At 46.8% G+C, this 20,661-nt stretch overlaps 1 protein-coding gene across 1 annotated transcript in view; it reads left to right on the top strand.

The window, feature by feature from the left end:
- DNAH10 (dynein axonemal heavy chain 10) overlaps nt 1-20,661 on the top strand; it is a 1,282,131-nt gene that overhangs the window by 191,419 nt on the left and 1,070,051 nt on the right. Inside the window, exons 8-9 of the mRNA XM_069215014.1 lie at nt 4,090-4,320; nt 15,893-16,083. Coding sequence (XP_069071115.1) covers nt 4,090-4,320; nt 15,893-16,083 — 422 coding nt within the window. The remainder of the gene's footprint in view (nt 1-4,089; nt 4,321-15,892; nt 16,084-20,661) is intronic.

The following is a 20,661-nucleotide window of genomic DNA, read 5'->3' on the forward strand; positions in this document are numbered from 1 at the left end:
AGAAATCTACTAACTCGTCAAACCCCTTCTTAATCACCTCTTAATGACCGGCCCCACTTCTGGTACCAATTGTAGTGCTTTCCTCTTATCTAGTTTCTAAGCACTAACATAACACACTAGAAATGCACTTCTGAGGTCAAAGAAGACTTTTATTGTTGTTAATTCTTCCCCAACCACAATATTTTATGTATGACGAATTAGTAGCTTTCAAGTCCGCGTTAATCAAACAAAATATATCAGTTTGCAATATACACAGCAGGTTATATTTATAAGATATTGAATGCAAAGCAAAACAAATACTTCACCGTGTGGGAATTATTTACAGCTTCATCTTTCTAAGGTCTGCAAGCTGATGACCCCTGTCAGCCGCGAGAAAGAGAGATTCATCTACCCACACGGGATTGCTGGCAGCTGGCGCCAAGCTCCAGCACGAGGTCCGGCAGATTCGAATCTGACCCTCTGCGGCCTGTTACATTCGTTACAAAGGTGTGCCCCCTCCTCTCAGACCTGGGAAACTGAGCAAGCCTTTTGGAGACTGGCCAGGTCTCCAAGACTACTCCTGTTCCCAAGCTCAAGCAGAGAGAACAACACCCATGTACTCTCTCTTATCATGTCTAGTCTACTGTGAGAAAAACATCTTGGTTCTCTGGTGCAAAAACACAGCTTGGAAAAATACAGCTTGGATTCTCAACTGCAATGTCTAACTCCACGTTAAAGGCAATGGGCAGCTAACCTAAATATCAAATGCAATGTCATGTTAAAGGCAATAGGCAGCTAACCTAAATATCAAATGCAATGTCTAGTGTCATGTCAAAGCCAATAAGCATCTAAGCTGAATACAAAATGCAATGTCTTATATCATGTCAAAGCCCATAGGCAGCTGAGCTGAATATAAAATGCAATGTATAATATCATGTCAAAGCCAATAGGCAGCTGAGCTGAATACAAAATGCAATGTCTAATATCATGTCAAAGCCAATAGGCAGTTAAGCTGAATACAAAATGCAATATATAATATCATGTCAAAGCCCATAGGCAGAATATCTAATAGCATGTCAAAGTCAATAGGCATGCAATGTCAAAGCCAATAGGCGGCTAGACTGGATACAGCATGTCAAAGCCAATAGGCAGAATACAGAATGTAATGGCTAATGCAATGTCAAAGCCCATAGGCGGCTCAACTGAATACAGAAAGTAATGGCTAATGCCATGTCAAAGCCAATAGGCAGAATACAGAATGTAATGACTAATGCAATGTCAAAGCCCATAGGCGGCTAAACTGCACAAAACATACCATGTGCTACTGGTGAACATTGAGCAACTAATATGCGCAGTGGTGAAACACAAAGTCATTGGTCAAAACAAAATTTAACAAATGGCAGTACACCGGGTACATGGTGGCTTCTCTGAACCCTGGGATGTTTGGTATCAAACATCTCAGAATAATAAACCCTCACTCATTCCAGTGATGGATTTATTAAGAAATGCACACAGAAGGCACCTTAGAGGTGCCCCCTGCAAACCTGCCAACTACTAGTGGGTTGACTGCCTGGTCCTGAGCAGTTCAGCCACCACAGATGCGTTTCTGGCCCCCCAAGGTGAGAGCCAGCACCTTCGAGGGCCAGACACAAAAGCATGCACTGGGCAGGGGTGTTATCACCTCACACAGGCAGGAAGGACATTCCAGGGCGGAAAGCTTCAAATGCCTGGCTGCCTTTGTAATGCGACCCAGAACTCTCCAGATGCTAGAGGTGACTGACCTCCCTGTCCTGACCTCACTTCTGGCAGCAGCACATACAGGGAAATTAGGCAGATTAGGAAGTGTGCCCACTTCATGTCAGTCTCACCCCTAAGGTGGAGGAGCTGAAGTGGAGATCACTTTTCATATTCCTCTATCTTTCTTGGAAGGAATTAGGACAAAGGAAGTGGTCATAGAAGTGGTGTAATCACCCTAAAGGTAGGCAGCCCATTGGCTACCACCTCGCACTCCCTGTAGCGCCCCTAAATTGATTATTTCGGTGGCACCCCTGAACCCTAGAACTCAGATCCTAATGACCTAGGAAGACAAGGACAAACAAGAGTTGCATCCCCAGAAGAGGAAAAGAAGAAGCAGCTGACCACGCCGGACTTCTTGCTTACCTCAAATGACTCTACCCAAGAAGTTGACTGCTTTCCATAAAGACTCAAGTCTCCTGTGAACAGCAGACCTGCTCTGCAACAAAAACTTCAAGCAAAGAACTCAGCAGCTGCTGGAACCCCAAAGCCTGACACCTGAGGTGACCACTGCACCTGACATCCACGACCCGAGGTGAAGCCAACCAAAGTGCCAACGCGCAGGGGTAGTGCTCGAAGAAAAAATCTCCGGATCCAGTCTGACACCTGGGGAAATTCAAAGGTAAGGAATCTGCTACTAGAATAGGTCTCTATGAGATATATTGTTACCGAAGGTAAGTAATTTGTACAATTTGGACTCACCCGAGACACCTGCAGCTTCTGCACACACGCCCCCTCTCTCACAGCCTGGAGGTGAGAAAAAAACAGACATCTCCAGCAGCCACTGCACCTGTTGCCCCTATCCCGATCCAAGTTGGGTCACTGGTGCCAACTATGGCTACCAGCTCCTAAGAGCTTCAGTCCATCCCTGCCAGACTCCCCAACGATGCCTGCAGCCTCAACACGCAGGACCGCGTGACCGAGATTGCTCCCAGACAAGAAAACCCGATACCTAAAGAGACCCCTGCATCCATCCCCCTGGTCACAGGTAGAGAGGACCAAAGGTGCATCTTTCGTCCCCGAGCACCCCAAGTCTACTATCTACCTGCTTGTTGTTCCCGACTGGCTTCCTAGCCAGAGCCTGCAGCCTGTTTGTCACAAAGTCCAACTGCCATAGAGGACCATTAGGCACCCAATGCCTTGCTGCACCCCTGCACCCGGCCACCCCACTGCTGCCTGGTGTGACTGCTGGTGTGGTCCTGATCAGTGCCATTACTTACCTTTGCTTTCTGAGATTGGGTCTGTATGTCGTTGTTAACCCTGTGTTTGCTGAACATTGTTTTCCTCCATAAGATAACATTGAGAGAACTCTGAAAATTGCACTAAGTGTTGATTTCTGAAACTCCAAAGCATTTATACTTAAAAGTCTACTTACCTGATTATGAAGTTCTTGGATTTGAAACATATAAAAAGTATTAACATTTTTCTAAATTGGTCTCGGATGTATTCTTTAAGTATGTGTCCTATTTATTGCGTCTGTGAGTACAACAAATGCTTAGCACTACCCTCTGATAAGCCTAGCTGCTTGCCCACTCTGCCACAAAATAGAGCATCAGTCTTATCTACTTTTGCCTCTGCTAAGCCAATTGGGTATCCGCTGGAATCTCTGCGAAGTGTAATTCATTTTAGCACACTATATAGAGAGCCAGCTTCCTACAATCAACAAAGTAAAACATTCACTGTGATCAAGAGATTATATATTGTTCTTTCATTTTACACATATGCCATACCTATATTCCTATGCCTCTGCCTCTCTCTTTATGTCCTATGTCTCAAAGTGCTTAAAGCAGTAAAAAAGTGAGCACTCTGTCTTAACTCCAGATTGAATTTTTCATTACATGTGATTACGGTACCCCACGTTTTCCACCTTTGCTTATGTTCGATTTCTGACTGTTTCTTCTGACTCATTTATTGATGTGATGTCCTGCAGAATGGCACTTATTCGCAAAAAACAGCACATTTCTCTCTCAAAGTGAACCTGCTATCCAGAGCCATTTTAAATCTTCCATTATTCTAATTTAAAATTTGCATAACTTGGAAAAAAAGAGCTTCTAACCGACAGGATTCCGTAATACTTTTAAGTGAAAACATAATCTTTTTATTTACCACCGCCTTTTGTGATTTCATGAAAATTGTAGGTTAATGATAATCACCAGAAGGAAGTTCTCTGTCTGGCATTTAGGTGGTTTTGATTAAGAGCGACAGCATGTTTAATGTACAAGTCTTGTGTGACTATGGGTCTTCAGTCTCCTGGCATTTATTTCTATATCTTTCCCAATGAGCTGATTTGTTTTTTTCTGCTTTTCCAATTTTCAGGGCAATGGTCCATTGGCAGAAATAGACTACTGGCGTGAGAGGAGTGCAGTATTATGTACCCTTAGTGAACAGCTGAAACTGCCTGCCGTTAAGAAGGTGTTGAATATTCTTAATAACATTGATCCCGCAGTTATACAAAACCTTGACTTAATCGTGGCTGACCTTACCAAGTACCATATCGAGGCTGCTGATAACGTTCGTTTCCTCTCAACACTTGAGCGGCATTTCAAGGTAATTGTCTCTCCTATTTAAATTATTTTTGATTCTTCATTTAATTAATTCTTATGATTGAGATTAAGTACTATCATTTAACAAGGTAATGGAAGAAGAAATTGTCCTAAGCAGGTGGGACACTCTTCAGATTTGAACTGATGTTACTTTCATTTTGCAAACCAGCCCTTTAGAGTAAAACGTATAGTATTCTATTGTAGCATTTGTTTACACAAGGGTGGGGTGCTGAAATGTTTACCCATATGGATAGCAAGCTACACCGTGTAGGGTGTTTGGTTGGATAATGTTGTTTTTGTTATGAACCTATTGTCGCGCCGTGCGGTGCGGCGCGAGCCGAGAGCTCGACTTCGGCCGGGCGTTCGGCTCGGGCCGTGCACCGCGTTATTAAGACGCGGCGCGCCCCCAGCCTCTCCTGCGCGTTTCGAGGCCCCAGATTTGCTTGGGGCCTCGTTCTTCCTTCTGCCTTTCACTGTCCTAGGGGTCTCTGAACCCTCTTACCTGTTTTTCTTCGTTTCTTTGTCCTTTCTTCTTTTTGCAGTCTGTTGTGTGCCTTTCTTTATGTCTTTTCCTCCTTCCCAGATTCCTGTGCTTTCCCAGCATTCCTTGTTCCCTATTCTCTATGGTTCCTCTACTATTCTGTTCTATATATTGTTTCCCTATCTAAGATGGTGTCCTTTTACTTCCTGTGGGTCACTTCCTGTTTGTTGGTATATAAGGGCTGTGTTTTTCCTCTTTCCTTGCGCTGCAACACTTTCTGCTCAGTTGGTGTCTTCGCTCCTGATTTCCTTGCCTTTTGGTTTTGGACTCAGCATTCTGTATTTTCTGATTTTTGCTCCTTTCGGATTCCTGTTTGTTGTTCTTGTTTTTCTCCAGGACTTTTCCTGTTTGGAGGTTTTTCCCCTTTGGAAGGGGTTTTTCCCTCTGGCGCTACTTTCTGAAGGGCACGGTCTGTTCTTGGTGTCTCCATTGCCTACAGCACCGTGGCTACCAGAAAGAGTCGCCCCTTTTTGGGCCAAAGCCGAACATTGAAGATTCACGCCACCAGATCTGCAAATTCCAGGCGCAAGCAGCACGTGAGTCGTGACACCTATGTGCGAAGTGTTTTCATGTTGTATGTGTTGACTACGAGGTGTGGATATCATGGGATACAGCACCTTGCAGTGTGTTGGGCGAGGGTATGTGAGAAATAGGCACACAATTATAATTGTAATAAGGATCTAAAAATAGAGGGAGCAATACAAAACTAGCCTAGCCATAGGGTAACTCGCATGTTCACCAAAAGAGTGTGGTAATTAAAGAAAGCTCAGTAACGTACATGGCATCATACTTCAAGTAGAGGTGGTGTCAAATAAGTAAAAGGATGCTATAAGGGTAAGGATGGGAATTAGTACATAAGCAGTAGCAATGCACCTATTATTGTTAATGCCCCAAACCAAAGAAGGATGTGGGAGAGCAATTCGGGCTGGCAACCTGCGCAGTAACCACTTATTCTTTAAAGGTACCAGTTTCCACCTACTACTACTTGACCAAGTGAAGCCAACATTTTATGCTGTGGCTCACTCCTGAATCCTCTTGCGTTGTGCCACTGAACCTAGCCAGATTTGCATCCAGCATATACAACGGTGAGAGACAAAGTGCTTAGTAGGTTGCTGTCCTGCCAGTGCAAAAGCAAATTGGCCTACCTCATGGTACTTCTCACCCTCACCCTCATCCTTCCACGCGAGCCCAATATTTTTCTCGAATCCCTGAGACTCCTCATCTTTCTAGTTTATAAAAGGAGCAACATTCTTTCCTAGCTGGCCTCTCCTACATTCTCCTGACCTTCTAGAAGTTCCTCCCAGACAATTGTCACTTTATGTAGGAAGCTGGCCTGGGTGTGGTGGGTAACTAAGGTACTCGCACCTTATACCAGGTCCAGTTATCCCCTATTAGTTTAGTGTAGGCAGTGTCTATAAGCCAGGCTCTCTAGAGGTAGTTGTGGATGAGCAGCCAAGGCCTGTCTAGGAAACATGCAAAGCTCATGCAATACCACTGTAGTAACACAGCACTTACACACATGAAAGAAAACACTCAGTGTTAAAAATAAAAGGTACTTTATTTTAGTGACACAATTACCAAAATAGTAATAGAGAGGCAACCCTCCAGTAGGAGGTAAGTAACACTAGATATGTACACTAGTAATCAGCAATAGGCATAGAAAGTGTTAGAAAACAGTGCAAATAGCAATAGGCAATAGTGACCCTAGGGGGAGCCCAAACCATATACTAATAAAATGGAATGCGAATACAGGACCCTCACCTAGGTAAGTGGGAAGTATAGAGGGGAGCTGGGGGAACTAGGAAACCCCAAAGGTAAGTACCACAGCACCCACCCAGTGACCAGGAAAAAAGGAGTAAGTTACTGGATTTTCCCCAAACCACCCAAAAGGAAGGAAAAGAAGAAAATGCAAAGAAACCAGCGGTGGATTCCTGAAGAGGAAAACCTGTGAAAGAAGGGGACCAAGTCCAGAAGTCAAAGAAGTGTCCAGTGGGGGCAGGAGCCACTCAAACCCAACTATGGTTGCAGGAGTTGTTTGACAGCAGGATGAAGACGGTCAGGAATGCAGCCCTGGAGCAGGTGAAGAGTTTCTGGAAGATTCCGTCGACGCACCACGCCGGATGGATGATTGCAGTCGGTCAGTGGCATGGAAAAGCCACCAACAAGCCTTGGCAAGGCAGAAGTCGCAGTGAAACAAAAGTAGAGCTTACGGGGACCAGCAAGGTCCAGGAGGACTCAACCAATGGGGGGGGGGGGCGGGGAGTTCTAGGGGGACCCTCAGCAAGGCAGAGAGTCTACAGAAGAATAGGCAGCAGCCCCACAGGAGACCCACTGGAAGAGGAACCAGGAGTCACACTGGAGCCCACGAAGCACAACTGGAGAAGGGTCCCACGCCGCAGGAGAAGCTTGCAGAGGACTGCGCATCGCAGGAAGGAGTGCGTGGGGTTGGTGCTACATGGAGCCTGAAGATCCCTTGAAGGAGATGTCAACAAGCCTTTGTAGCTGCAAGAGAGTACTCGGGGGTACTGTCCTGCGTGGGATGGCAAAGGCTTACCTCTACCAAAGTTGGACAGCTGGCAGAGAGGACCAAGAGGACTACTCCGGACCACCACCCATGATGCAGGATCCACACAGCTCAGGATGAGAGGAGATCCATGCAGCCGGTCATCATTGCATTTGGTGCCTGCGGATGTAGGGGAGTAACTCCTTCACTCCAAGGGAGATTCCTTCTTCCTTCTCGTGCAGGCTGAAGACTTGCTGCCCTCAGAGGATGCACAACCAGGAAAATGTTGCAGAAGCTGGAAGGAGCAGTGGAAACAATGTTGCAAGAAGAGTCTTTGTTGTGGGTGCAGATTGTTTGTTCCTAGAGGGTCCAGTCGTGGTTCCAGTGGCTGGAAGTCGAAGTAGAGGTTGCAGAGGAGTCCTGCTGGAATCTTGCAAGCCGAATCTGAGGACCCACCCAAGAGAGAGACCCTAAATAGCCCTGAAAGGGAGATTGATCACCTAGCCTGGAGATCACCTTTCAGGAGGCGGATCTGACGTCAACTGCCAGACCTGGCCACTCAGATGCTCCCGGAGGTCCCTGCCAACCTTGGATTCAAGATGGCAGGACCCAGGGACCCTCTGAAGGAGCTCTGGGCCTCAACCCTAGGGTGGTGATGGACAGGGGAGTGGTCACTCCCCTTTCTATTGTCCAGTTTCACGCCAGAGCAAGGTCTAGGGGTCCCTGAATCGGTGTAGATTGGTTTTTGCACAGAGGGCATCAAATATGCCCTTCAAAGCATACCAATGGCTTGGGAAGTCTACCCCTCCCAATCCATCTACCACCTATTTCCAAAGGGAGAGGGTGTTGCCCCCCTCTCCCAAATGAATTCCTAGTTCTGCCTTCTTGGACTTGAGCTGTTCAAGCAGCAGGAGGGCAGAAACCTGTCTGAGGGGTGGCAGCAGCTGGGGCTGCCCAGAAACCTCCAGAAGGCTGGTAACAGCAATGCTTGTAGTCCTCTAAGGAGCCCCCAGAGTGCATGGAATCATACTTCAAATACTGGCAACAGTACTGGGGTATGATTCTGACATGTTTGATACCAAACATGCCTAGGTTCGGAGCTATCATTATGTAGCTGGATATAGGTAGTAACCTATGTCTAGTACACACATAAAATGCCGTCCCCGCACTCACAAAGTCCAGGTGAATGGAACTGGAGTTCGTGGGGGCACCTCTGCTAGTGCAGGGGTGCCCTCACACACAGGTACTTGCACCTTGCCCTCTGGGCTAGAAGAGGCTGCCAGAGGGGTGACTTGCAGTGACTTGGTGCAGTGACCTGTAGTGAAAAGGGTGCATGCACTCTTTGATGCAGGCTGCAATGGCAGGCCTGCATATACACTTTGCATGGGCTCCCCATGGGTGGCATAATACATGCTGCAGCCCATGGGGGATCCCCTGGCACCCCAATGCCCTGGGTACCTAGATACCATATACTAGGGTGCAAGTGATTCAAGTAACCAAGTTTGAGAGGAGAGAGCATAATCACTGGGGTCCTGGTTAGCAGGATCCCAGTGAACACAGTCAAACACACTGACAACAGGCAGAAAATGGGGGTAACCATGCCAAGAAAGAGGGTACTTTCCTACATTTTAATTATCAGTAGTGAGTGATATTCCTTCTAGCTGTAGATTCACCTTAGAATAATCTCGAGAAGCTTTTCCAGCAGTATCTCTACATGCTGGTAGCTGGTGTCATTCGGCTCTGTGTCCATCAAGGGAGGCAAGGGAACTATGTCACTCTAGGCCCTGCCCCTATGTGGAGTCTGTCTTTTGGTCCACTCCGTACTTCCCTGATCTACAGCGACCCACCCCACTCCAATAACTATGTGACCATGCACCTCATTTATCAGTAGCTGACACCTCTGGAGTGCCTTTGGGCCCCATGGGTTTGGCTGGTACCCCCACTTGATTGCCACCTCTGGGTTTGCTCTCTGCACCAGTTGTGCCCCTTGCATCCGGTTCTGGAACCAGAATGACTCCAATTGCAAGACCGCTGGATCTTCCCTGGAGTCTGGTCCAGTGGTGTTGTTCCTGGCGCCACCAGCCCCATAAGCATGCCTGATTGTGATACGGAGCTGGATTGGTGTCATCCAGCATCATCTCCGGCTGGCACTCGCCTTCTTAGTCAGAGCATGTGCCTCCTTTCTTTGACAGGCCTGGAGAGGAGTATGGTTGGGGAGGATCCCTATGGTTACACCAACCCTCTTAATAAGGCCAAAGATTTTGGGTAGGAGGAATTGGTGGATTCCAGTGGTCTGGACACCTCATCAGGCACTGGCCTGGTCTCTCCTCTATTGTGGCTAAGGAGGAAGGACTTCATTTGCTATGGTGGTGAGAAGAGCGGCTGCGATCCTGAACCTTACTCTGCCCTTGGTGGCAGTCAAGACAAATGTATTGACAGAGATGCTTCAACCGGACCTCGTCCCCTTAGGACTCCTTCTCCTTTTTAACAAAAACAGTCACTGATATACTGCTTAGGGAAAGGCCCAAGCTCTGCACAGGGGAATCTTTGCACAGGATAATGTTTGGCCACCATGGCCTCACTCTTGGTTGGGGACCCAGCTTTCCTCACACAGCATCCTACCACCGAGAGTCTGGTTGTCTAGGCCTCCACATATAAAGTCAACCCTGGCACATTCTCTACCACTCCACCCTAGAGGTAATCCAAGAGGCTGGATCCCTTTGGTAAGAGGGTGTTCTCTTCAGCCAGCCTTGCACATGGGGTTGGTAAACATTGCATGCCTATTGGGGCGATACGCCCATAAGGTAAGGGATTTGATTGCGCAAGTGCTGCCCATTGTCTCTAAGGAGGCCTGAGACTTACTGTCACAAGCTATTGCAGCTGGCAGAGACACAGCAAAGGTCACCATTCGCTGCATACTGGATACTACTGACTCGCTAGGCAGAGCTATTGCATCATCATTGGCACTCAGACACCATGTATGGCTAAGATCGACTAGCTTTTCGGGGAACAGCCAGGCAACCCTTATAGACTTGCCTTTCGGTGATATCTGTCTGTTCGGAGACGAGGCATATTCAGTGCTGGAGAGCTTTAAGGACAGCCGAGCTTCTGTTGGGTCCTTGGGCCTCTCTATAGTTCCACGTCAACCCCACTCTGCTGTTTGCCCCTTCTGTGGCTACAGTAGGGTCTACCAACTGCATCCATTTCTGCCACCAGCCATCAAGCCCAACAGATTCCCCAGTCCTTTTGTGGCCACAGGTGTGATTTCCACAAGCCTTGTGGAACACACAACCAGAGGACCACCCAGCCTGGAGACTGGATGGTAGCATTGGACTTGTAGGACACCTAGTTCCACATTCTGATCCTGCCTGCCCACAGATGCTAGCTGTGTGTCACTTTGGGCCACTAGCATGATCAGTATACTGTGTTTCCTTTTGACCTTACTTGCGCCCCTCGGGTGTTCACCAAGATGATGCCGGTTGTTGCACTGCACACCTGCTGAGATCAGGGGTCCGAGTCTTCCCCTACCTCCATGATTGGCTGTTGAAGGCAGGCTCGCTCCAGGTAGTCATCTCCCACCTCCAGACTACAGCTGACCTCCTGCATTCTCTGGGGTTCACTATAAATATGAAAAAGTCACACCTGACTCTCAGAGGCTCCCTCTCATCACAGTTGTTATAGGTACAGTGAAGTTTGAGGCATATCCTCCCTAAAGGTGAGTCCAGGATATGATTCTGATGTTGCAGTATCTATCTTGGATTTCGGTGAGACTGACTCAGAGTCTGCTGGGCTTCATGGCCTCCTGCATCCTGCTAGTGACTCATGCCCACTGGCATATGTGGTCTCTGCAGTGGGACCTGAAGTCACCCAGAACTGACTGTGGTGACAGATCTGTCACTTCTGGGATACGGCGGCAATCTGGGAGTGGTGGGGATCAGAGGAATCCGATCCCTGGCAGACGCCAGCTCCACATAAACCCTTTGGAGCTGAGAAAGATCCAAGTGGCATTGAAAGCCTTTTTTCCTTCTATCAAAGGAAGACTGCTTCAGGTGTTCATGGACAACACCACCGCCATTTGGTATTGCACAAGCAGGCAGAGCGGGGTGAAGTCGTGGACCCTGTGTCAAGAGCCTCTGTGCCTCTGGACATGGCTGGAGCATCAAGGCATTTCCCTGGTGGCTCGACATCTGGTGGGCTCTCTGAATGCCTAAGCAGAGGAACTCAGTCATCGATGTGTAGCAGGTCACAAATGACGGCTCCATCCAGAGGTGGTACATCGCCTCATCAAAGATTGGGAAGAACCTTGGTTAGATCTGTTTATCTGTTTGCCACCCATGAGAACGTGCAATGTCAGCACTTAGAGTTTCCAAGCTGACTGTCCCTTGGAGATATATTTTGCGTTGAGTGGAGTTCAGGCTTCCTGTAGGCCTTCCTGCTGATACCGCTCCTGCCCAGAGTTCTCAAAAAGATAAGGAATGACTGGGCCCAAGTTATTCTTGTGGCCCTGGATTTGGCATGGAGAGTATGGTATCCCAAATTTCTGAGCCTGAGCATCAGTCCTCCTATCAGGCTGTCCTCTTGGGAAGATCTCCTGCCAGAGTAACAGCGCAGGATCTTGCATCTGGACCTGCTCACTCTCCACCATACATGCATTGAGATTGAGTGTTGGCAATTGACAGTTTTTTACTTCCCTGCTGAATTTTGGTCTGTCTTTCTTTCAGCCAGGCATCCCTCAACCAAGACTGTAGACGCCTGCCAATGGGGCAAATTTGTGGCGTGGTGTACTACCAAAAAGGTTGATCTACTTTCTGCACCTCTGTCAGAGGTTTTGTTAATTGATCTTTCATTAGTCCAGCAAGGCTTTGCTTTGGGCGCAGTTAAAGGATATCTTTTTTGCCATATTGGCATTCTTGCAGTTGCAGGATCAGCCCTCCTTGTTTAAGTCACCTGTTGTGACTCGATTCATAAAAAGTCTACAACATCTGATCCCAGCAAATGCTTCCATCATGCCTCAATCTGTTTTGAATCTGGTTTAACACTGTTGATGTGCTTGCCCTTTGAGCCTCCCTACAACTGCTCTTTACAATTTCTGATTATAAAACTACATTTCTATTGTCCATTACATCAGCCAGGAGGAATAGGGAACTGCAGGCACTATCCATGCATTGTCCACACACCACATTTTTTCCAAACGAGTTCTGAGAACAGATGCTTCTTTTCTGCAGGAAGTGGTGACACTGTTCCACATGGGCCAGGCCATCACTCTGCCAACCTTACTTACTCTGCCTCACCTTTACAAAGTGGAGGAGAGACTCCATTCACTAGACCCAAAAAAAGCATTAATTTTCTACATTGATCATAATAAAAAAAATACTGCTTAGACAATCAACTTTTCATTGGGTTCTCTGGAGCAAAGAAAGGAAAGGCCGTTCAGAAAAGGACCATCTCACAATGGATTGTACTCTCTATTGGAGCAACCCCCTGAGGGCTCCGTACCCATTCCATTAAAGCTGGGACCACTGTGTTAGCTCATGGAGTCTCTGTCCTGGGTGTCTGTCAGGCTGCGATGTGGTCATCAGTGCACACATTTATCAAGCACTCCTGCCTGGACAGTCAGGTCCGTCTTGACTGCCACTTTACCCCGTTCAGTCCTCCAGAATTTCTTAGTCTAAATGTGATTGCAGACCTACCTTCAGAGAAGTATTGCTTGGGTATCTATCCTAAGGTAAGGAATCTGAGGCTAGAAGTCTCTGTCAGAAGAACAAGTTACTTACCTTCAGTAACGCTTTATCTGGTAAAAACTATCTAGCTGCAGTTTCTTTACCAACCCTCCCATCCTCCCTGCTCTGTAAATGGATTTCTACATATGGGGTAACACTTATGAGGTCCTTAGTGTCTGTACACTCGTACATCAGGAAACTCTGTGGCTCTGCGCTTTTGTTGCAAAAAGTAACTGATGTCCGTGTGTTGGGTTGGCACCTATATAGGCACCATGCATGTCTCTTCCACCATAGATGATGCTGAGCTGAAGCTGTCACCTACGTGAATTCAGAGGTACTGCTCAAAACGTTTCCAGATCCAATATTCTGCCTGGGGGTTACTCTAAGGTAAAAAATCTGTGACTAGATAGAGTCTCTACCCGATAAAGAGTTACTGAAGGTAAGTAACTTGTTCTTCTCTGACCAGTGAGCCTTGCAAAAAACACCTTATTTCTATATCTTCACAAGTTATAGTTTCCTTCCAGTTTCCTCTGTCTGGTTCCATCAAGTCTGCTCTCTCCTCTAGGAAGAGGCCTCTGATCTGAAATAATAGTCAATAGGTGTCATCATTTCCTGTCCTAGACAGCCCCCAATTCAACATCTCTGAATGCTGTCTCCAGCAAACACAGTGCACGGAGAGGGTCTGCTGAATAAGGAAGTTCAAATCTACACCTCATACCTGCTGCAAGTAATACTGCTTTTCCTGATGGCAGGGTATATGCCCTACTTTGATTATCTATTCATTCCCTTAACAACTTGCTCTGCACCAGACTGCTTATGATTTGTTCACCCTTGTGCCTGCATTTAAGTTCACAAATCAAGTGTGCATGTGCTCTAGATGTAATGGATGTACACACATCCATGTTCCCTGTTTTTGTTTAGTCTTCATGCCTTCTTAGGGCTGCATCACAGGGCTGAAAACTACATTTCATATTAACTTATGCGGTTGGAAATGTGTAATTTAAAATGATTTGTATTTTGCCCAGTATGACAAGAAGTGTATCTTCATTAATCTCTAAGTGTGTGTGTGGAGAGTGGGGTCAAACGTGCAGGAGAAGCAGTCTAGTATTGGCTAAGTTGCTGACCTTGGATCCCATGAACTAAGATACTAATCCCAGCTTCAGCCTTTGAAAAGATGAGATGAGGTGCCAAAAATGCCACAATCATTTCCCTATGCCTCACATTGTGACATGTTTAATGAAGAATTCTAAAATCCATCCGTACATGCTTCTTACTGTTTACAGTATATACTGCTTTGAGTGATTTGTTCTCAACTTAAATGCACATACCAAACTGTTCTATGTATAGCACCTCATGTTGAGTATTGTCCTGATACAATAAATTCTCTTCAAAGTGCTATATCAAAATACCTTAAAAACAGAAAATTGAGATAAAGTGAGCATGGGGGTAGTCTCGGTGATGGAGGTTGGGTGAAAGATGACAGAGTGAAAGCTGACAAAGTCACCCAATGTGCTACAGTGTCAGTAAGACTGGATAAAGAGTTCTGAATGGTGAAAATTCTATCTGAATAGCTGACACGTTGGTAGATGGGATGTTAAACAGGTGTTGTCCTGCAGATAGAGTATCTATGTAGAACTTCTTTGGAATAGGAGCAGCTGGGCTGAGTAGGAATATATATTCAGCTTCACAACAGAGGATCTTCACCTACTATCTGGCCTTGACTGGAAGTCCGTGGAGTTTAGAGAAGGTGGGAGACACCTGGTCTGCCCTCTTCAGTCCTGTGATGAGTTATGCTGCTAAGTGAGTGGGTCAGCACTCATGTGATTGAGAGGCCTCGTTCTTCTAGCCAACTGCACCAAACCTGCAGAAAATTGTGAATCCTCCCATATACTGCCAGAATTGAAACCCTGAATGCTTAGTGCTGTTAGGTGAAAACCTAGACTTATCTGAGGAACAACCCCATGATATCGGGCCATCTGAGAGGTGTATATTGAGAGTTGAGGTTGCTGGTCAACAAACCCAATTACTGGTGCATATGGGTTAGCACAAATGAAAAGGAGAATCCTCCTGATTGGTCATATAAGAAGGAAAGATTCTTTTTGGCAAGGCTTGTCATAAATGAGAGAGTGGCCAAATCAGTAAATCATATGAAAGTCCACAACTACAACAGACAGGGGCCAACAACACAAGCTGAATGGCCCCTCTGCAATTGTTGACCAATAGGGAAAGCTGGAGGCAAAGGTTTTTCCATGTCACTTTGCAGTACACCTCATGTGTATTTCCATGTGCCTTATGCCTGTTCAGTTGAGTCAAACAGAGCTATACTGGACAGGAATACAGTACTTTGTAAAGTGCTGAGTTATGTTTCCCCATTGTATATCTAAAATAGTTGAAGCCATCTAGAGCAAGTTGCTCATGAAAGCCTGTGTTCTAGAGGCACCTTAGATGCACAGGCCTTGACCTAAGGATCCTCCGTTTGTTATCCTCTCTGCCTGACAGTAAAGGCTGATAGAGATGGTAGTAGTAATATGGTGAGTGTGCACCTCCCAGGCCTATAATGAGTTCTCTTTGGAATCTACTGCATCACTGTTTTCCTTTATAAATCAAAAATACTAACTCTACAATGATGGTTTTATTGTAAAGAATCAGGCCCTTTGTAGTTTGGTGCTTTATTTGCTCACGTCTATGAGATATTTAAGCTATGTTTGTTAATATTTAACTTGTGCACTGTATTTTAATGCAGAACCATGGTGAAATTGCATTTAAATGTATAGAACCATAGCTACATTAGAATATTTTAACTTTTTTTCAGAATTTGACTCATGGTACTGGATTCAACATAGTTGTTGATACGATTCCTTCCATGATGAATGCCATACGGATGGTCTGGATTATCTCACGACATTATAATAAGGATGAAAGGATGGTACCATTAATGGAACGCATTGCTTGGGAAATATCCGAAAGAGTCTGCAAAGTTCTCAACATTCGAACTTTGTTTAAGTAAGTATCTTGGAATATTGTAAGGTACACACATCATTGGCCTAACTGATCTGAATATGATAACCACAGTAAAATCATGAGTTCATCAAGGACTGCAAGGAAGCCTTTTTCTGCACAATGAAACTGTGCGTAACCAGATTATCCTAAATTGAGGACATGGGCTCTGTTACATGCAGTGGCTATTGGAAAGTGACAACAGTTTTAATGCATTTTCTAAGGCATGGTAGAATGGAGACTGGTGGGCATTACCTTGTTCATTTGAGTCTGAGGGAGAAGAGAGTTATCAAAAAGTCCCCTCCACTTGTCGCTTGGAACTTTGATTGTTGACTTGAAGTGTAGGAAAGGAGCTAAGATTAGCAATACATTTCAGGTACAGTGAAACCAATGTGGTCCACAGATACAACAGAGAGGATGGTGTCCAAACGTTAAGGGCCTGATTCACAAAGGTAAACTTGTTCTTATGTGTAAGTTTACAATAACACTGTTTGCTATTCACAAAGGTATTTTACTAGTAGTATCTTTATGACTGTAGCGTCTCCACACATAAAAAGATAGGACTGTCCTATCTTTTTATGTGTGGAGACTCTGTCGTCGTAAAGGTTGTACTAGTAAAATGTCTTTGTGAACAGCAAAGTGTAAACTTACACAAAGTGTAGGTTTACCTTTGTGAATCAGGCCCTAAGACTTTTATTAACAAACTAGTTCAGGTTGCAAGATCAATCAATCATCAAAACTGATGAAAATATATTGTAAGAGCATATGTAATTAAATTACCTTGCAGTCTGAATGTGTATATTAAAAGGAAAGATATGCAAAATAGAAATACATGTAGCAAGCAAAATATCAACCAAGTAGATTCCATAAGGGAACATTCCTAGTCTCAATAAAGTATTTAAAGTGTCAAGGGGAAATTCTGTGAGGAAAGTGTCAGTATCATATAAACCATGAAGCATGAACCCAATACTTGGGCAGGGGAAATCAGCACAGTTGAGAAGATGTCTTCTCTCCATGAAGTCAGGACATGGTCTACTAAACTGTTATAAGGAACACAGAAATAAAGCACAAAACTTCTAGAAGACTCTCCATATCAGTTCCTACCAAATGAATCATTTGAGAACAACCATTATCTGGGAGCAGGTAAACTCCCCAGTTTCCCAGGGCTGAACAAAGGAACAACCATCTGAGCGACTTTGGATGTAACATCAGTCTGGTTTGCCTGGTACAGGAGGATTCCTCCCAGCGTCTGTCTCCATGTCCGGAGCCTGATTTCTTATTAGGTTTAAGGTAATATTAGTTCAATACAGCAAACAATAAGCTTATACTAGCTAACGAGGCACACAATAAGACACCTGCATAGGATAGAAAAACAAGATACAGGCAACACATTTTAATAAAATGAAATTCATGTTACCCGGGCCTTGTTACAAGCTAGGCTAACTTTACATGAAAGTGGGTTCCCAATAAATACAGTTAGTATGAGTAAATATAATGATTGCATTTGAATATGTGTGGCTCTGACAAAAAATAAATATAGCCACCTATTGTTAGATAATACAATGTACACAGATGAATATGATTATCGTATAACACGTATAAAGCACTTTGGTGTGGCTAAGCAAGCTACGATAGAAGCCTAAACAGGAAGCTCTGCACTGGCCTGACATCTGCACGAGGGAGAATGCATCGGCGACCCTAACCCTGGCCTACTGTTGCTTCCCCCATCCTACCATCAGGGGGTGGGCAGAAGAACCCACAGTGACTGCTGGATTGCCTGAGATCGGTCGAGGCGTGGGACTTGTTGGGATACCGCAGCACTGTCCAAAGAGGACTAGGAGGCGGGTGCCTAAGTACTGCACCCGTGAGTCCAGACCTGCGGCTTGCCCCTTTAAATAAGGAGCTGTGAGCTGGACGCATACCTCTGGAGGACATGGGTGTTGCCTGCCCGATACGGACAGCAGACGCTGGCCGAGCAAACCAGCAGGCAGGCCTGTGATGAGGTGGGGGTTCTGGGTGATGGCGTGGTGGGCAGAGAGTGGCGACAGTGAGGATGATAAGCCTGCTGGACAAGACTTACCAGCTGTTGAACATCAGTGGGGGATGGGTCAAATTATTGCTCAGAGCTATGCACCGGCCTCATGCGGGGTTGAGAGAGGTGCTGGGCTGGCCGTGCAGCTTCCGGAGGGTGGGGCCGATGGCCCAGTGTAGAAAAGATATTCCGATCAGGCGGAGACGGCCCGCATGTGAATTGGAGCCACCTGGGACCACAGAGGCAGTGAGGAGCAGTCACTCGATGCTTGGGCTAAATTGACAATCCTACTGGGGGATAACAAAAGAAACTATAAGGAAGCACTCTAGGGGCACTCTTTATCCCGGCCCTCTGCTGAGATAGACACTGTGGGCCCTTGGACTCCCCTAGATGGAGGTGAGTTGGGGAGGGAGTTACAAGTGAGAAATGCTCTCTTCTTCCCTGTAGGGGAACCCTCCTGGGTTACACTCTCCCGGGGCCCTCCTAGAGGACTGACTGCCACAGTACAAACCCTATTCTATGGACCTGCCGCCTGACAATCCCAGGGAGCATTGAGTTGGAGGGGGTGGTGCAGGGTCCTGGCGAATCCCCCCCATTTACACCAGACGGCCTGCGGACTTACCGTGCAGACTACCACGGAGGCTTCTGTTTGGAGTACTGAGAACCTCCCTCCAGGCTTCCTGGAACAATAAAGCCTTCTCTAGAGAGATGGAGGCCCTCTGTTGGACAGGGGGGAAAGACTCCACAACTACTAGGAGTGACGATGGTGGAACCTCGCAAGGTGCCCAGAGGAATGGTGGGGGGACCTCTGAAATGGACTGATCTCACCCCCTCTGGGAATTGTTCGCTGGTGGACCGATCCTCCAACCATCTGGGTAGAGGACTCCGCGGGACGGACTGGCCGATGAGTTGCATGGATGGGCAAGCAGAAAACGGTCATAAGGCTCTCCACATGAGCACCGTTATGGTTGGACACCATCATGACGATGAGCACACTGCCTCAGCCCCTACAGGATACACTAGACAGAATCCTAACTGCCATAACAGATACGAAAACAGATATGAAAACAACGTTCCAAAAAGAGATTTGACCAGTAGAAATAGAACTGGGCTTGCTCAGAGCAGACCATGGTAAACTGTCGGACAAAGTTAAGGAATCGGAGGTGGCTTTATCTGAGCTGCAACCAGAGCAGAAAGCAACGAGAGCCCAATTGAGGGGCCTGGCAGATCGATTTAACCGATTGGAATAACCAGCGGAGGATGCGGAGGGCTGCAACTGGCACAACAATATCCGAGTGGTAGGCCTCCCCGTGGGATGTGAGGGGTCGGACATAGTGGCGTATCTGGGGACAAGGCTATGTGACACAGTGGCCCTGATCCAGCTCATCCACAGGGTACCAGCGTAGCCACCAGATCCGTGAGGGCCACCCAGGCCGGTGGTGGCTCGCTTGCTACACTACAAGGAAAGAGACATGATTCTACAGTGGGCCAGGGAGGTATACCCCTTTGGGGTAAACAACAGCCAAGTGACGATGTTCCCTGATACACAACAGTGGTCCAGGCTAGACAGGCTTCTTTTCTGACAGTCAAGAAGGCAGGAGGGCCTGAGCTACTCTCTCATGTTTCCCGCAAAACTGACAATCCTGGAGGATGGCAAGTTGCACTTCTGCCAGTACCCAGAGGAAGCCTGGTCCTGGATAGAGGCATACCATCCACGAACACTGAGGCCCCGGCAGACTGCTTCCTCCGGTGAGGAATGCCAAAGTAACAAGTGGTGACCCCGACGGACTACACTGGACAGGACAATGTCCAAACCCTCCAAATCCCAAACGCACCAAGACAAAGTGGCATCCTTGTGAGCAGCCTCTGAGCTGACAGAGTTCAAGGGCATGAACCACGAGGACAACTGAACTTCAAGGCAGGGCTCAAAAGAATCGCAATCAGATGGCCCCGACCAAGCAGAGTTTAGTCAACCTGTAGTCACCCCACAAATGTGAACCCTGGGATGTTTGGTATCAAACATATCAGATTTATTGATAAATGCACCCAGAAGGCACCTTAGAAGCGTCCCCTGAAAACCAGCTGACCGTGCCGGACTGCCTGCTGACCTCAAAGGACTCTGAGATTCTAAGAAACCTAGGAAGACTGCCTGCCTTACGTAAAGACTCAAGTCCCCCGTGAGCGGCAGACCTGCTCTACAACAAAGCCTCAAGAAAGGACTCTGCAGCCTCTGGAACGGCAAAGACCCGACACCCGAAGTGACCACTGCACCCCATGTCCATGCCCCGAGGTAAAGCCAACTAATGGTGCCAACAAGGTTCCCCAGTTGCCCAGAGACCAAGTCCAGTGTGGTCTCACCCATCTTGGACTCACCCAAGTCGCCTGCAGCCTCTGCAAGCAGGATCGCTCTCCCGCAGCCTTGTGGTGGGAGAAAACCTGACACCCCGAGCAACCACTGCAGCCGTCACCCACAACCCGTCCTGAGGTGGGTCATCCATGCCAATGTTGTCCACCCTGGGTCCATCCCTGCCAGACTCCCCGATGACAACTGC

This window comes from Pleurodeles waltl, chromosome 11, assembly GCF_031143425.1.
Source record: "Pleurodeles waltl isolate 20211129_DDA chromosome 11, aPleWal1.hap1.20221129, whole genome shotgun sequence".
Classification (NCBI taxonomy): Eukaryota; Metazoa; Chordata; class Amphibia; order Caudata; family Salamandridae; genus Pleurodeles; species Pleurodeles waltl.